Genomic DNA, 16,900 nt, shown 5'->3' with positions numbered 1-16,900 from the left:
ACACCAAACTCCTCACAGGTCCCTGGAGCTGTGTGACTGCGACACTACCTGCTGCGCCCCTACTCCACCACAGAGAACTTATTATTTTTTTATATATTTAATCTGAAATCTGATACAAATGAACTATTGTATTAAAATAATGTAACCTATCTATTTAAATTAAGTTTGGATTTGTATTTTGCCTTATTTTATTTCACAGAATTTAAACTTGTTCATATTTATCAGGATAAAAAAAATCCCCACAAGTGGGCACCATCTGTAGTCTAAAAGCTTTGATGCTTAAGAGCAGTGAGATTATGACTGTAAGATGACCACCTGAAAGAATATCATAATGAATACATGACGTCTGTTTTAAAGTAATCTTGCTATCGTCCTTTTTTTATAAGGCATCTCTAATCTAGTAATCTGTCTTTTATTCTGTAAATTAAATTGTTACATTTGTTGTATCTGGATTATTTCTATCTGTAACTGCTGCACATTTCTGTTCTTAACAGGTCACTAAACAAACCCATCTTGTGTAATAACTACTGATGTATAATTCTCACACATGCATTTAAATATAATAATATTTTATGTGATTTTCAGAGCCGCATGAGGCAACTAACAAGAGTTTACAGGTTCATCAGTCACAACATAATATCAGGTTTCATTGGAAATGATCTAGACAATATGATAACATGGGCAAACCAATTACATCAGCAAAAACAGCAATTGTTGACTGTTGCTGGCAGGGATGGAAGTACACTTAACAGGATTGTGTTGAATGCCACAAAGTTATGGCCTCAAACTTTACCACATCTTGACTCAACTGCAACATAGTCTCAACAAAAAGTGTTTTGAGTTTCACAGTGCTGAAAATGATGGCGGTGCTGTTGCTTGTATTCCACACAAAGATCCAGTCAAAATGTCCACTTAGTTTTTCATTCAATACGGAGAAAATAGCAAAAATAAATATTTCCAATATTAACATATTTATATATAATATTCATGTTTGAAACAGGATAATATAATGGCAGCACACTAATATTATTATTTTATTAATTCATTCATTATCTGTAATGATATTGAATTATCCAGTTCAGGGTCGCTGGGGGTCCAGAGCCAATCTGGAATCATTGGGCGCAAGGCGGGAATACACCCTGGAGGGGGCTATTATTATTTTATTACAGTAAATATTCAAAATATTTACAAAAATAATTTTCCACATATTCAGAGTTCAGATTTGATTGCAGTTTCTATGATTTATATATTCCCAAACATATTTAGTGATGTTTAGGTGTGGGCTTTATGACGATCTTTCACATTGCTCTTGCTCTGTATGTTTCATTTTTTTCTTTTTTCAGTAAATTACTTTTGACATCTGTATCCTTTTAAAAGCACAGAAAGGAGTTTTCCTCTCACGACAAAGAAATGGGCAGAAACACCTGTGGACTGTGAAGCAAGTGTGGAATTGTTGTCTTAAGATAAAATTTTTAAGTGCTCTTAATTTGATGGACTTCCATTTTGTCTATAGCTTTTAGTAATGAACGGAAGAGTTATGGACACTTGTTCTAGATTTTATTTTGACATTATTTTTCCTTATAAGTGGCTTTACAGTTCAATAGGAAAAAATATTAATAATATTTATTTAATGAGTTTTTGTGATAAAGAAATTAAGTCTCTGACCTTTGCAGTCCATTGGCTGATAATGGTCAGTACCCCACTGACTGTAGGCCACTGCTGGTCCACCATCGGACCGCTGAGATTAGTGTCCTGTGTACAAGATCTAACTAGTTTTTAATCTTTTAAACGGATTTAAATTTCAGAAAATCTTTTATTCAATAAAATAAACTAATACAAATATTACCAACAACTATGAGAGATAAAATTATGAGTAGGCATCATATAAAATAATATGCTGAAAATGTTAACATTGTGCTAGATTAAAATTATTTACAAATTTAATTTATAAATAAATAAAAAAAAATTCTTCATTTGACATGAAAACAGTGTTGTTGGGGAGGGATATGAGTCCTTTGATTTTTCTAGATTATTCTGGTTTAATCCACCTTTCCGTGCTCAATTCTGATGCAATCACTATGTTTGAAGAGAAATACTGGGGGATTTACTCTGTATTAGTCAAATATATCCTAATTCCAACCTCTGCTCTCCTAACCCACTTAAATATGGTGGTGTGTGGATGCTTAGCTCTCATGCTAGCTATATTAGCATGCTGTGTCATGCTGAATAGGCACAAATACTTTACACCTTTTGAGCAGCATATCATTTTGGGCTGAATATTTTTTCATTCATATCAACACTAGTTTACCCCAGAGTTGACTCCAAAAGTATTTGGACAGTCTTCCCAAATTCTCACAAAAATGTAAACTAAAGGGGCTTAAAATGTTTTCACTGTAGCAACACAAACTTGTTCGATATGTAAATATTGGTTCAAATGTAACACTGGGTGAACTTCCTGAAAGTCAGGACATAATGAAATAGCTGTGCTTCCTCTAAACATTACACCAATCATTACATTAACATTATAACATATAACATTAAAATATATTGTCATAATTAATGACTAAATAGTTTGTGAAAATGACATCACAGACTAGATGATATCCAAGTACTTTACAACTCAGAGATGGGGCAATTCGCAGTATGCATGGAACTACCACTTTATCTCTGGCCTAAACCTGTACATGCTGTCTTGTTGGGTTAATTTGGTTTAAAATTGAGACAACCTACAAACTAGCTTCAGCTAGTAGCCATATATATTCTATGCATGATTTGTGGATGCCGCACCAAACTGTGTTCACAGACAATGTTTTATAAAAAGTTTCTGAGCTCATGCTATAATTTCAACTACACAATCTCTTAATGCAGTGCTACCTGGGGGCCCGGAGATGGTATTGAGCCTTGTTTGTGTGTGTGTGTGTGTTTTTTTTTTTTACATTATCCTTGAATTATTTGAACCCTAACCCATCATTCCTTCTGAAAGACCCAGTCTCTCTGAGACGCTCATTTTATAGACAATTGTCAATGACCTGTTCTGGCATTGTCTGAGCTGAGTCTGTTATTTTATATATTTTTATATTATTATTTATATATTTGAACATATGAATACAAACTCTAACCATACACAAAGCACCTTTAAGATGCTCTGGATAAGAACTTATGATAAATGTCACAAATAGTCGCCTACATCAGAAATATGCAATCATTAACTTTTAGTTCCTAATGAATTGGCTTCTGTTTCAATTTTAAACTGATATTCATCTTTAAAACATTTAATTTTCAAGCTTAACTTCAGAATAACATTGTTCTTGTGCTGACGGTTACTCTCTGCTTGAAAACATTAGAGGAACCACTTCTAGTTTTCTAGTGGTTTAATAATGGTGTACTATGGTCTGTAATGTTACTGTGAGTTTTCCTGATGAGTTAAATCAGTTTAAAGCGTCCTAAATGGTTCTAGATGATGAAATGATAAATGGTTCACATGATGTTTTTCTAATATAAAGTTTTCTAAAGGTTTTCTACAGGAAACTAGGGGTATGCTTAAGTCCATTAGGAAGTATCAGGTTTAAATCATGGTTCTAATTCAGCAGGAAGATGTAGGCAGAAGCTTCGTTGCAGTTTTTTCTGAAACTTTATGATTTTTATACTGTTATTTAGTCCTACTGTCCTAATGTTGTTTTGTTACTTATTTTACTTGACATTTAATTGCGCTGTTCTTAACAGAGAGTGCCATAAGCTTCTCTTTTTACTGTGACGACAACATTGCCCTCTGTTAATTTCCTACAGTCTGAAAGAAAGCAATGTTGTCATACAAGACGAGGCGATGGGAGCCGTGTTGTCACCTGATTCTGACTCACTCTCACCATGTGATTCTTCTTTGTTTATGTAGCAACTTAATATCACTTCCTGCTCTGCCACAAGCAAGTAACCTCTCGAAACTTCTGGAAAAGCTTCAGCGCCATTTCTGCGTCGTCACTGTGTATTTAATGAGTTATGAGCGCCGCTTATGGTTATGAGATCAACTTAAGACTCTATCACTTCTAAAATACTACATCTGTCCACGCGTACAGACACCCAGTGTTTCTACCAAAATCGGGGTTTTTAATACAGTGTCAAGCGGAGGTTGGGGAAGGCTCTGAAAAAGATTATTTCACATTGCGCTGAACGATTGATTGAATTCAGCCACAAGTGTATTAATTAAGTCATGATGTTTTGGATGGTTCTGTGTCAGCTGCCATTTAGCTCCAAGACTGAACTTTTCTCTGTATTATAATATTTTCAGCGTTTAATATATAAATACTGGCAAAAAAAAAAAAAAAAAATTCTCCCATAAGTCATCTCAACTAGTGGAATTCTAGATTTTTTTTTCAGTCATTAGATGGTAAATTAATTAACACAAGAAGTAAAGTAAGTAAAGTATACAGCAACAAGAACAACCACAAATAATCACTTAGTGCTGTAGGCATTAGGTATTTTATAAAAATTCCAAGTTATTTAGGATCGATAGTTGATGAAAGACACCTTCTCTAACCTATTTGTAAATGGATCATCAGTGGGGAAAAATCAGAACCTCTAGTCATAAAATTACCCAGGCCAATAATCCTAACCCTCTTATGTGCTTTATTATTCTTTCTTTGCACAGAATAAACAAGTTAAACTGCAGCCCAACCCCCAAAGACACAGTTTATATACTTTTCAACCACAAAATTTAACTGACAAGCTAAGCTAAATAGCTGGATTTAAATGTTAAGAAAATACATGTAATTATAATAATCCATCTATTATTATTGCTATCACCAGAAAATCGCTTTCCACTGAGCTCTTTCTTCAAATTTGAGAAGAGGTAAAAAGTCTGAGTTGTAGGTGGAGGACTGATGATTGGGAATCCACCTAATTGAAGGCTCTTTGTATACGACAGGAATAACAATATGAAGAATGCACATACGAAACATGCTTCTTACTACTTTGTTGGTTACTTAGCCTTACGTTCATCTATGGCATGTCGGTAACATAACTGTATTTGCAGTGATTTCTTAGGACAATATACAAGCTACGTGTTCACACCTGTGTCAGCAATAGATAGATACTTTAATGATCCTAGAGGGCACACCCAATTTGTGTAAAAAAATTTATTAATTGTCTGTAATTATCCACTTCAGGGTCGTGGAGGGTCTGGTGCCTACTCTGAAAAAATGGTGACCAGTCCTTCGCAAGGTGACACACACTCATGCATTCACTCACACATATCACCTAACATTGTGTGTTTCTGGAGGAAACCAGAGACCCTGGAGGAAACCAACACAGACATGGGAAGAACACGCCACCCTGCTCACAATGTAGAAAATTGTGGATATTCTTCATAACTTCTTACACGTGTGCACATCATTTTGTTTAAAATTACATGAAAACAGGCAAAATCATTGAACACCAGAGAATGAGGGATAACTCAATATACCAAATAGAGTAAACCAAATATTCAATATACCACAGTGTTTTCAGTAAGATGTTTATATAGAAAAGTAAATATTTCTTCATAAATGTCTGGCTCCCAGTGTTTGCTCCCTGTTTCTTTATCAAGTAAATAAAATGTCTGGTTGATACAATATAAATGTGATTGCTTTTATAAAATGTGGAAGGAAAAAAACCCCCACAATAATTCAGTTTAATAGAACGAACAGATAATAATATACTATCTGGTCTCATAAACAGTCTAAATATTAACTTTTTAAAATATACAAAATATAAAAATTTTTAGCCAATGAAAGTGTTTGTCTGCCCCATGCTGCTATCCGGCCATGGCCATCCTCTTTTCTGAAATCCAAAATATTTGTACTCTAATCAAAATCACCGGCCTAATTATGAAGTAGCTGTTTGTCAGACTCTTTGTAAAATTGTGTAATTTCCCCATTTTAATCTTTAAACAGGGGCTATTTTATAAAGCATCACCAGCTGACAAAGGCATAGGCCAAACGTCACAGTTATTATGTAACATTTATTCTCTTATTCTTTTCAAGAACCACCCCTTTAAAGGAGCAATCTGTAAAATATTTACGGTACTTAGTCATAAAATTTCCAGGGTGTGTGATCATAGATTAAGGAAACAGTCAAAGCTAAAACACTGCTGCCTCTCACAGCATTCCTACAGCAGTATATTCTCTTTGAGAAGTGGCCAGTCCGGTGTGGAACTGTTATGATTCCACCCTTTGAGGTCCTTCCTGCCTGTGTCCCGCCCTCTGTCCAATCATTTTACAGTCCACTGTGTGGTCAGGTTTACAGAGTCTTACAGCCATGACACGACCAAGTGAACAGAGTTAATGTTATATTTTATCGAACCCCAAATGCCCCATTGCCCTTCTAAAAATCTCCTTGGCCAGAGACGGAGTAAAATGAGAGGAAATATTGGCCTTATGTTTGAAAAATGGAGGCAATTTACAAACAGCAACACTACAGAACAGAGCCGGACAGATCTCACCACAGTTTTGAAACTATATTATAGTTCCGATTTTAAACGCTTGATGTCAGTATTACACATTACTCCTTTAAGCTACCAACTATAGCATTTAGCAGCTCTTAATACGTTTAGCCGCTGGGTGGCGCCATTCTTTATGAAGTACTGGATAAGTTATAAAATCTTCCATTTTCTTACGCAATTAAAAACGAGGATCTAATGCTCATATACTAAAAAAACACGTGTAGTCATAAATTATAAATATGACCAACATATTTCAGTAATGTAGACTCCTCCTCTAATTTGATGGTGCACTGTGTTTTCAATCAGACACAGACAGGAATGATCACCTCAGGAAACGAGTTCCACACATGAATGGTCTCGAGGGCTATAAAATATTGACATGGCACATAAGACTCATACTCTCTTAATACTTTTCATGTCAGAAGAACTGCTGGTTGAGTACGTCAAATTAACACGCCCTTTTAGTAACCGTTTCTATTTTTGATAAGTTTAAAATATTGTGAAGAACACAATAGTTTATTATAAATAGCCACTTTGCTAATATTTATAAATATTTACCTTGGGATTTTTTACTGTGGATTTTAATGTCATTGTTCTGCTTTATAGACAGCTTTATTTTTAGATAAAAGTGAAATAGATCTCTTAGTGAAGGTCTTATGATTGAACTCAGCATAATTTGGGGAACCACTAAAGATTATCTTTAAGTGTTAATGGTTAAACATTTCAGCATTTTAGGACTTATACTATTCCATTCGTATAATCAGCACTCTGCATTAATTTAAGATTAAAGTAATTGTTAAGTTTTGTTTACAGTCTAGCTGTTATAGTTGGCATTAACATTCATCAGTCGCTTAATGAGGGTATTACAAGTCAAAGTTAAACATTCAAGGGTAGTCACATATTCTCAGCCATGGGTTAAATGATTTAATTCCTGATTTAAAAACACGGACAATTTTAACAATGATTACTTTCACTGTAACTTACTCTGATTATTTTTATTGAAGCATTAAACTCATTTGTGACCGAATGGAGGAGCAGCTGCACCACAGAACAGGCTCGCGAGCTGCTGCTGTGAACCAGTCTCTCTCTCTCTCTCTCTCTCTCTCACACGCACACACACACTTTTCCCGAGCCGTCCCCTTTTCGCGTCTCCTCTCGCGTCATAACAATCGCTCGCGTTGCTCTCTAGCGCGCAGACGCGAATTTGCTCGCTGCTCCCGCGCCGTGCTCAGTGCTCACGCCTCCGCGGACAGAAGCAGCTCCCTCTCCCGCTCCTCTCCTCTCTCTTTCTTCTCCTCGTTCTCCTCCTCCTCCTCCTCCTCCTCCTGCTGCACTTCCTCTCCACCTCCGGTTCGGTCATGCCACCGGCGCGCGCCCGGAGATGAGGCTCCGAAATGGCACCTTCCTGACAGTCTTAGTGTTCGGACTGTGCGGGTTCTTCTCGCTGTCCTGGTACACGGCGTTCAGCAACCCCAAAGGTGAGCACCTCCGTGCCTCCGTGCATCTACCCGTGTGTGCTATCGTGTCCGTCCTGTCGATCCTGTCCATCCTGTCCGCGTGCGGTGGTGCAGTGAAGCTGCCGCTGGACTGCATTCCAGCGGGTCCTCAGCTCTGCACGCGCTGCCTGCCTCTGTGCTGCTTTGTTTTCTCTTGTTTTGCTCTTTCGTGAAGACACTGAACAGGATTCCGCTCTGTTCCCTGTGGCCCCTCGGGGGAGGTCACTGATGGCAGTGTTGGTGAAGTGAGCCCGACACCACGTGCCGTGTCACATACAGGTGTGATCATGATATTCATGATAATGTGGAATGCTTGTGAACATCTGGATCCTGAGTGTTTCCACTGTCTGCAAGCTTTTCTCCTTATTTTTGTTCATTTCTTCTGCTGTGGTTATAGGTTGTCCTACTGATTGTATAATAAACCGAATGAGTGTACATTTGTCCATACAATTGCCAGATGAGCGTGCATTTTCCTGCAGTCTGAATGACGATGAACACAAAGGGGCAGATTATGTATCTTGCAGATCATCTGTTGGTCACTTGTGTTTAGTCCTTGTGCTGTTCAAAGTTAGTGCATTTCTGGCACTGTCCAGATGATTATTTGTCTTACAGAGTCAGACATGTGTGTGTATTTTCTATTTCTCTGCAATTACTAAGATGATTAGAAATGGGTTAAGCCTTCTGCATAATGGTCAGATTTGTGTGCATTCCTTCTGCAGTTTCTGTAATCAAATCTGAGCGTGCGTTTCCAGTGTCGTTCACACGATGAGCTGAAACGGGTGCACATCTGTTCAGCACTGGATGGTGTCACCTGTGAGTGTACTCTTCAGATGTAAGCTTGCACTCCTTCTGCAGTTTTGATCATCCATTCATTGGTCAGAAGTGGGCATGCATTTTTCAACAGTGTATGTTGGTCAGATGTGACCAGATGTTTGCTGTGAGCTTGCATTTCTTTTGTAGTTTGTAGGACTCTCAGTAGTGAGTGTGCGATTGTCATGTGATCAGAAGTGAATGTGTTTTAAGTGTAGTATATATATGAATGCAGAGCATGTATTTCTTTTGCAAATGCTTCTCCTTCAGGGCATGTGCACGTGGTACAACTGTTCTCTGTTATTCTCAGAACTTGCTTTGTGTATAAACAGTCCATATTCCTATTGTACAGTACAGTTATAATGAGGAGTGGCTTGAAAGCTATAGGCATTGATTTAATGGCACTAAAAGGGACACATCCAGGTTTCAAGTACTTTTACACTTCACAGGTTTCATTACTTATTTGTAGAACTGTGAAGTGGCCTTTTCGCAGGCTATTTGGGCTCAGTGATACTGAGCACAGTTGGTCAGATCTAATCTTTAACTTAATGCCATGTTATTTACACTGGGCTTTGTAATAAATCTCTCCCACTGGTGTTGTTGTTGTTGTTGTTGACACCGCATTGTTTTCTGGCATTGTTTTTTCGAGAAGTACAAGTAGAAAAAAAGCTCTCTCTCTCTCTCTCTCTCTCTCTCTCTCTCTCTCTCTCTCTCTCTCTCTCTCTCTCTCTCTCTCTCTCTCTCCCCCCCGTCCACTTTCTGATGAAAGGGCACCCTTTCCAAGGCTGGTCACAGATCAATGGTCAGAGTACACACGTCTGTACATGAGGCTGCCACACACTCACCATTTTGGAGTCTGCTCTACTGTCAAAATGGTCAGTGTGTCAGATTCTTAACAAACAAGGTCATGTGTCAGGTTTGGATGTTTGCTATGTGCGCAGTGCGTGTTAATTTTGCTCAATCAGCTGGTGCAGGAACACACCATAGCTCAGCCTTCTTTCTTAGACCTTTGCTCTTATTGGATTGAACTCTGCTTTATCCACCCTTTGCACTCTTCCTTTGACCTATAGAAATGTAGTGTAATTTTATTTAATGCAGATTAGGACATAATTTCCAGATGTATATATAAAAACATCTAAGGATTCATTAGAAGCACGGTGAAATCAGCAAATAATGTCTTAAACATATCAGCAGTTTGTGTCTCTACAAAGTATTTCCCCTTACAAATTCAACTACATGCCCCCGTTTCTAAAATAGCCCCTACTTCTACAATTGTGTGCATACTCTCTGTCAGAACAGAACCGTGTATCTACATTACGGTACCTTTACTGTGGAAGGACAACTATTAATGATGATTCTGTTAAACAATGAAAAACAACAAAGAAGGTACACTACAAGCATTGCAGAAATATATGTTTAAAACCTTGGGGTATTGGCATCAGCCTTTATTCATATATTCCTTATTTGATATGTACAATTTTGATTTTTTTTAAATTTGCCTATATTTATAATGATTTTATATGAATTTATGCATGAGGTAATTGGGTGGATATTTGTAATATCCTCAGTGTTCTTATTTCACAAGAAAGGAACACAGTCAGCACGTTATTTCAGAATGTGGCTGGGCATGACTGGACATGGCAGTTGAGTTCAGGGCTGTCTTTAACAATGTCAGTGCATATGTAACCTCAGTGTGAGTGTATGCTAAGGCTGTTAAAAAGTGCATATCCCACATTCTGCCTTTTGACTGGCCCCCTGTTGATAGCAAAATACAAATTAACCCTGACAGTTTTGTGTCTAGAATATACCAGACCTGTCATTATTTCAAATAATTAGTGATTAAATAATCAACCGAAAAATTTGACAATTGATCTGCCAATTATTATAGTTTGTTGAAGTTTAACGACATTGAACAATAATCAAACGAAGCGTAGCCTTTAAAAGAAAGCCAATCACACACACACACACACACACACACATAGTGTATATGAAGCACTGTGTACATCATCCTGCAATTTGCCAGCTCAGCATTGATGATATTGGCAGATGTCGCCCTGTACTTTAATTTAAAACAAGATCTAAAAAATCTTTTTGTCAGGTATAGCATGTGTATTTGTAAATGTCGCACACAAAATAAAGCATTTAATATGTATGTAGTTAACAGAATCATACTACTTTTGCTTTGGTTAATATCCCTCTTTATAGTCTGAAGATGGTGAGTTGGTAGAAGAAGCCAGTTGTTTGTTGGACAGCAGAAATTGACCTGTGCATAATTGCTCCTTAATCACAGTTTTCCACTGTCAAATGTTACAAGAACCCCTGACCTGTTCCAGCACGCTTACAGGCTTTTCTTATAGAGAGGACATCCCACTAGGACCTTTCCCCCTTAGCTGCTAAGGATTACCAGTGCATGTGGTTAAAGGAAACTGGAATTGGTTGATGAACTTTAGTTGTAGTGTGGTAGATGTGTCCCAAAGCCTGGGCTGCAGCTGAGGTAGTCCTCATTTCTGAGACACTACGTCACAGAACGCTGTTCCATTCAGATGGATCACGTGTACACAGCGTTTAAATACAGCCTGCTCTTGTACTGATGTGGAGAATGTTATCTTTCCTAGCCTTCCATATATAAAATGGAGAGGAAAAAAAAGATATTTGAAAAACACTAAACCAAGGCCATTTAGGTTGGGTTTCAAAAACAGTAATTTGAATAAATGTTAGTATAGTAACCCTGCATAATATAACATTGTATTCTAAATGTACCGTAGAGTAAAGACATTAAATTCTGGTTTAATTGATCACAAATATGTTTGACGATGATCATTTTTTAAATCCATTATTTGTTAATACAGACATCATTCTGAAATCAATATTTCAAGTAAGTTGGGAAAGACGGCATTAATTCCACAGCACCTCTACTACTACAAGTGGTAGTGGAAGGAGTAGTAGTGTCCCTTGCCAGTTTGAATCTTCTTTATTTTGGGCAATAATAGGAGAAGATGGAGTTCTTGTTATCTGTGCTCTTTGTTTGTGTGTGTGTGTGTGTGAGAGAGAGAGAGAGAGAGAGAGAGAGAGAAAGAGTGGACAATCTCGGCTGAACCATTGTGCCACTTTTTCACTAGTTTTCTCCCTCACCTGGAAAAGAGAAGAGAGAACAGGTTTCACATTACCCTCCTGTGCTTGCTTGAGCTGACACAGATATTCCCTGGACAGCACTGTGTGTGTGTGTGTGTGCGTGTTTGAATGAGAAGAATGGACAGTCTCATAGTAGAATCTCTATCAGACTGTGAATAGGGCACTATTCAGTTTCCTGAATATGTTTACAAAAAAGAGAAATAGCAGATCATTATAAAAAAGGAAGAGTTTGATTAGAGCAGGTGATACGGGGAAACAAAAACGAGTTTTTAACATACAGTTAAATGCAATTCATTACTGTTATAGCAATCATACGGGTGGTCAGTTTTCATAATGCACTATGAATTAATGCGCTGGTGATGAATAAGTAAATACCTGTTGGTTGTATAAGGTGGTGTAGATGTAAACACTTAAATTGTTGATATAGTATATGAAGTGTTAATAAGCTCTAGGTTCAAATACTTCTATCTGTATGTTAAGTATTGAGGGTATGGTAAACTTAACCCACACCAGATTCTTCTTAAAAGCTGTAGTTATTTTCAGAGCTTTGTCTGGTGCAAACATTTCCCAGGAACTTTCTGCTCATTATACCTTTTTGCTGTTTTCAGATACAGAATATAACCTTAGGAACAAAACTGCAGTTTCCACTAGTTGTAAAATTAGCCTTATTAGGGCCGGCAAAGAGATTCATTATTTAAAAATAATTGTCGTAAAAAAAGCAAGTACCATAGCCTTAAACCTCCCACCATAAGCATAGTTGGAACAATGAAGAACTCTGTTACTTACTAATGCAAATGTGAAGTATAAACTTTATAGCTAAAGGTTTGTGGTCAGTGACACTTTCAATATTTCTTTCTGAAATCAAGATTATAATGAGGGGTTTGGGGAGTTATTACCAATTAAGTAACAGCTTCTGTTCTTATGAGATGGGGATAAAATTGGTGTTGGATCACAGAGAGGGCACTGTGAGCTCCTGAGCACATGGTACTAATGTTACATGATTAGTTTTGGATATTAAAGGTATTTCCAACACATCCCAAACTTGGCTAGAGCTATATCACTCATCAGAACACAGTTCTACTGGTCAACGTCTCTAACCGATTCTAGGCATTGGACCTGGCCATCTTTAGCTTGAAAATGTCACATTTAATTGTATTAATCTCTGTGAATATTATACAATCTGTGTGACCACAGCTGAAAATCTTTGTCAACAATGGGTGTTACATTTCATGTTGGGCATATGTGAAATAAATTTTAAGCTTGTTGTAATATCTAGAGAATAGTGCCTTTTTTAACATTACATATTTAACTTTTAGTGATCCTTTAACATAGAAATCTGGTTTCAAGTGTTTGAAATTAGTTTGCGGTGTTGGCACCCAACTGTCCATGAATGAGTCTCTCACATGTGAAATATTAACGTACTTCTGAGCAAAGTGTGACACACCTGGCTAATGAGAGCCTAGAACGCTGTCACCTGAGTCCAACCAGCTGTGTCTTTAAGGGAATGAAAGCCCAGTCACAGCATGTTCCCTGTGCCTTGTGTTCTTCCTTTATACTCTTACATACTCTGTGACAGGCATTAAAGATATAACCTGAAGTATTTGTCATTTCTCTTGACTAAGTACAAAAACCTTTGGGAAAAAGAAACACGACATAGAAAATGTATTATAGTGTGTTTATCATGGTCTTTTTTCACCTGTTATGGTAGAGTTCACATCATATTTAATCCTATTTTCTTGGCTTGAACTCTAGGACCATTTTCAAACCAAGGGAAATATTTGCTTACACTGATTATGGGCCCATTAGGCCCCCCCTTGCTATCATTTTGTCAGGATTATTTTCTGTTAGAAATGGAATGGTACTGATGTTGAAGCCAATTCTGACTCTGCTGATTCCGATATAACTATTTAAAAAGAACTGTTTTTAACTGAAGTTATATATTAATGATGGCCTTCTACCTGTAGCATACTGTGTGTTTGTGATTAAATGCACCAGGAAATAGCACTGAATAGTGGCCCTTGTGGTATTTTATTAATGATAAGTGAGAGCCTGAAGGAGTAAATGAGTTTCATCAGTTATTCACATCTAAAAAACATGTAATAGTTAATACAGTTCTCTTGTGGTTGCTGTTATTTCATGAACAGTGAGCTTTACATATGTGATGCTACAAGTAATACAGATATGTAGTGCTATATATATCAGAATCAGATCAAATAATTTTTTTCCCAGTGATATTCAGCAAACCACAGCATTGGAAACATAACATCTTAAATCACCTCATCCTTCACTGCATTAATGTAAAGTAACTGCCACAGGATCACTGCTGATGAGATGTTACTTGGGTTGTGGATCATATTCAGCGAAGACATAGTGGATAGAATGACATCTTGGCTGAGTGTGTTCCCCCAGTCAAATTAAAAACAGTCTTCCTGTGGTCAAAATTGATCATTGTTGGTGTATATATTCATTCATGGGTTTTATAGCTGTATGTCCATATGTGTGTTTTATAGCTGTATGTGTGTATGTCCATTCCTTCATGAGTTTTATAGCTGTAATTTTTGTGTTTGTCTTCTGTTGTGAGGTGGACACACTGGATTGGACACTCTAGTGAGTTTTATTGCTTAGGCCAGGAGCTTCAGGATGGTGAGAGGAGGTTAAAATTCAGGGAAACTGAAACAGCCCTGTAATGATGACAGAATTCTCCATGTTAGTTACATCTTAGAAACCCAGGAACACCAAATCACAGGGAGCAACGCTCAAGTGATTCTATTGTACCTCCTGCAAGTCCCAAGGGATGGATACTCAAGAACCTCCACAGGTCCCAAGGGATGGATACTCAAGAACCTCCCCAAGACCTAAGGGATGAATACTTGAGTATGAGCATTAACGTACTCATAAGAAGTGGCAATATTTGAATACTGAAATGTGCAGATTTCACATGTCATAGACAATACATAAAGAACAACAGAAGTTTAGCTGTAATAAGACTATTATCAGGTGGCTAGATGATTATGTCTGGACCATGAAAACCACTCCAAATCATCTCAGAGGTCTTGGATAGACATCCATTCCACCACTCCACAGCACAATGCTGGAAGGCTATATAAATGTCCAGTTGATGCTTGCCTTTGGACATGGTACTCTTGAGTTTCCCATTTCTTTTCAAGCATTGTTGTGAAGAATGTGTACGCTGTTGGCTAGGATTGCACAGTTTATGTTTCAACATCATTATCTTAATATCTGTATGTCTAACACTCACGTTACCGAACATGCAATGTCAAGTAAGCAAATTAACACAATCAGAATCATTCTTGATTAACTGACCTTTTTGCTTATGTGCTTGTTGTTTGCTTATGTGCTTGTTATTATTATCTATGCAGAGACACACACTACAGAATACCATGCAGCTCTACTGTGTCCAAAAGAAGTATACCTTAAAGTAGCTGCACTTGCTAATTTCAAGGGGTGCCTGCAAGTGCTGTACTTGCAATGCATACACTGTTTTTCACTGCTACAAGAAATCATGAGCATTTTAACTTAATAAAGCTACCACGATTCTGGACGAATTCTAGGAATCTGCGGGAATGTTGATGTAATTACACTAAATAATAAGCTAACCTAGTATTACCTAGGAACTAAATTATGGACATAATTCAAGGCTCTCAGTCTTTCAGCAAACATATTAACATGTAATATATTAATTAAACTCATCAGAAAAACATTACATAGAACCACAAAATTAATTATTATTTATCATTGTTCCATTTTTACTCTGGGTGTTTCAGTTCCCTCCCACGGTCCAAAAGGGAGTAGTTCTGCCTTTATTCAGGGTAGGCTCTGGAACCACTGTGACCCTGAAAAGGATGAAATGGTTACAGAAAATGAATAAATGAATACATATTCCAGTTAGCTATAGTGTTAGCTGTAATCTATTCCTCGCAGCTTACCTTACTCGAATACCCACAGCAACGTTCAGCTATGCTGCTATATATTTTAGCCTACTGGCACCAGTATGTTACTGTTTGTGATTTATGATATATTAATATGACATGAGGAGCCCGTTACATTTCCTGGCCCACAGTCAACAGAATATCTTTTCATTAACTCTTGGAGACACTCTTGAAATAGTCAGAATTCACATTCTTATTACTTTACTAGCCTTTAGGATAGGTATGGCTTTTGGCCTAGCTGGAGACTGGAGTTGAACTTCTTCACTGGGCATTTGCTCATCGATGTTGTCATTGTCACTCTCATGGACACACGTCCCGGAGGTGCAATTTTTCTGTGTGCTCTGCATAAAAGAACAGTGGGTGGGAAAAGGGCTCAAATTTGCTGTCTTCCTTTGACCTGGAGCTCGCTTGCCCCAAGGACTAGATGAGCAATTTTTGTGACAGTTTTAGTCATTAATGTTGACATCAAGCTTGAAAAACAGGATGTTGAAACTAGACAGGAATTCACTTGTGATGGCTGGCAAAATTTTTACTCTTTTAAATACAGCAATATACAATTAAGGTACAAAGCAAAAATTAAAATCAGCTTTGAAATTTTTCCCAGCATCTGAATGAAGGTATTTTAGGAAAGTGACATGGACAGTCTAAAAGCATTCATTTATGCAGCTTGACATGTCCAATGGGATGGTCCTACATCTTCTTTTATAAACAGGGCCTTTCATTTCATCTAGTGTGAGGTTTGATGTAGGATGTTCATGTTGAATATTTAAGTGTATCAAGGTTTAATAGACGTCTCAGACCATTATAGATGAAAAGAGCATTTTCTTTGTCATGAGAACTGCTCAAAGCTCAAAATCACCTGCAAAGACATGACCATGTCAATTTTCACATATTCCTAGAAGGGTTTTTTTTTCTGATTTTTGAATAATCAAACAAATAGAACTAACATGACGGAAAATACATTTACTGTTAAGACTCTTTTTCTGCTTGAGACATCTTTTAAAGATAAAATAAATAGTAAATCTGCACAACTACTATTT

General features: G+C 37.2%; 1 protein-coding gene across 1 annotated transcript in view; it reads left to right on the top strand.

Moving 5' to 3' along the window:
* The first annotated feature begins 7,568 nt into the window (after positions 1-7,568).
* The window catches only part of mgat4b (alpha-1,3-mannosyl-glycoprotein 4-beta-N-acetylglucosaminyltransferase B), a 122,226-nt gene continuing 112,894 nt past the window's right edge, over positions 7,569-16,900 (top strand). The window contains exon 1 of the mRNA XM_066648928.1: positions 7,569-7,950. Within this exon, the coding sequence (XP_066505025.1) occupies positions 7,854-7,950 (97 nt within the window). The 5' untranslated portion in view covers positions 7,569-7,853. The remainder of the gene's footprint in view (positions 7,951-16,900) is intronic.

Source organism: Hoplias malabaricus, chromosome 17 (assembly GCF_029633855.1).
Source record: "Hoplias malabaricus isolate fHopMal1 chromosome 17, fHopMal1.hap1, whole genome shotgun sequence".
Classification (NCBI taxonomy): Eukaryota; Metazoa; Chordata; class Actinopteri; order Characiformes; family Erythrinidae; genus Hoplias; species Hoplias malabaricus.
Note: the sequence above shows the minus strand (reverse complement) of the source record. Positions and strands in the feature narration are given on the sequence as shown.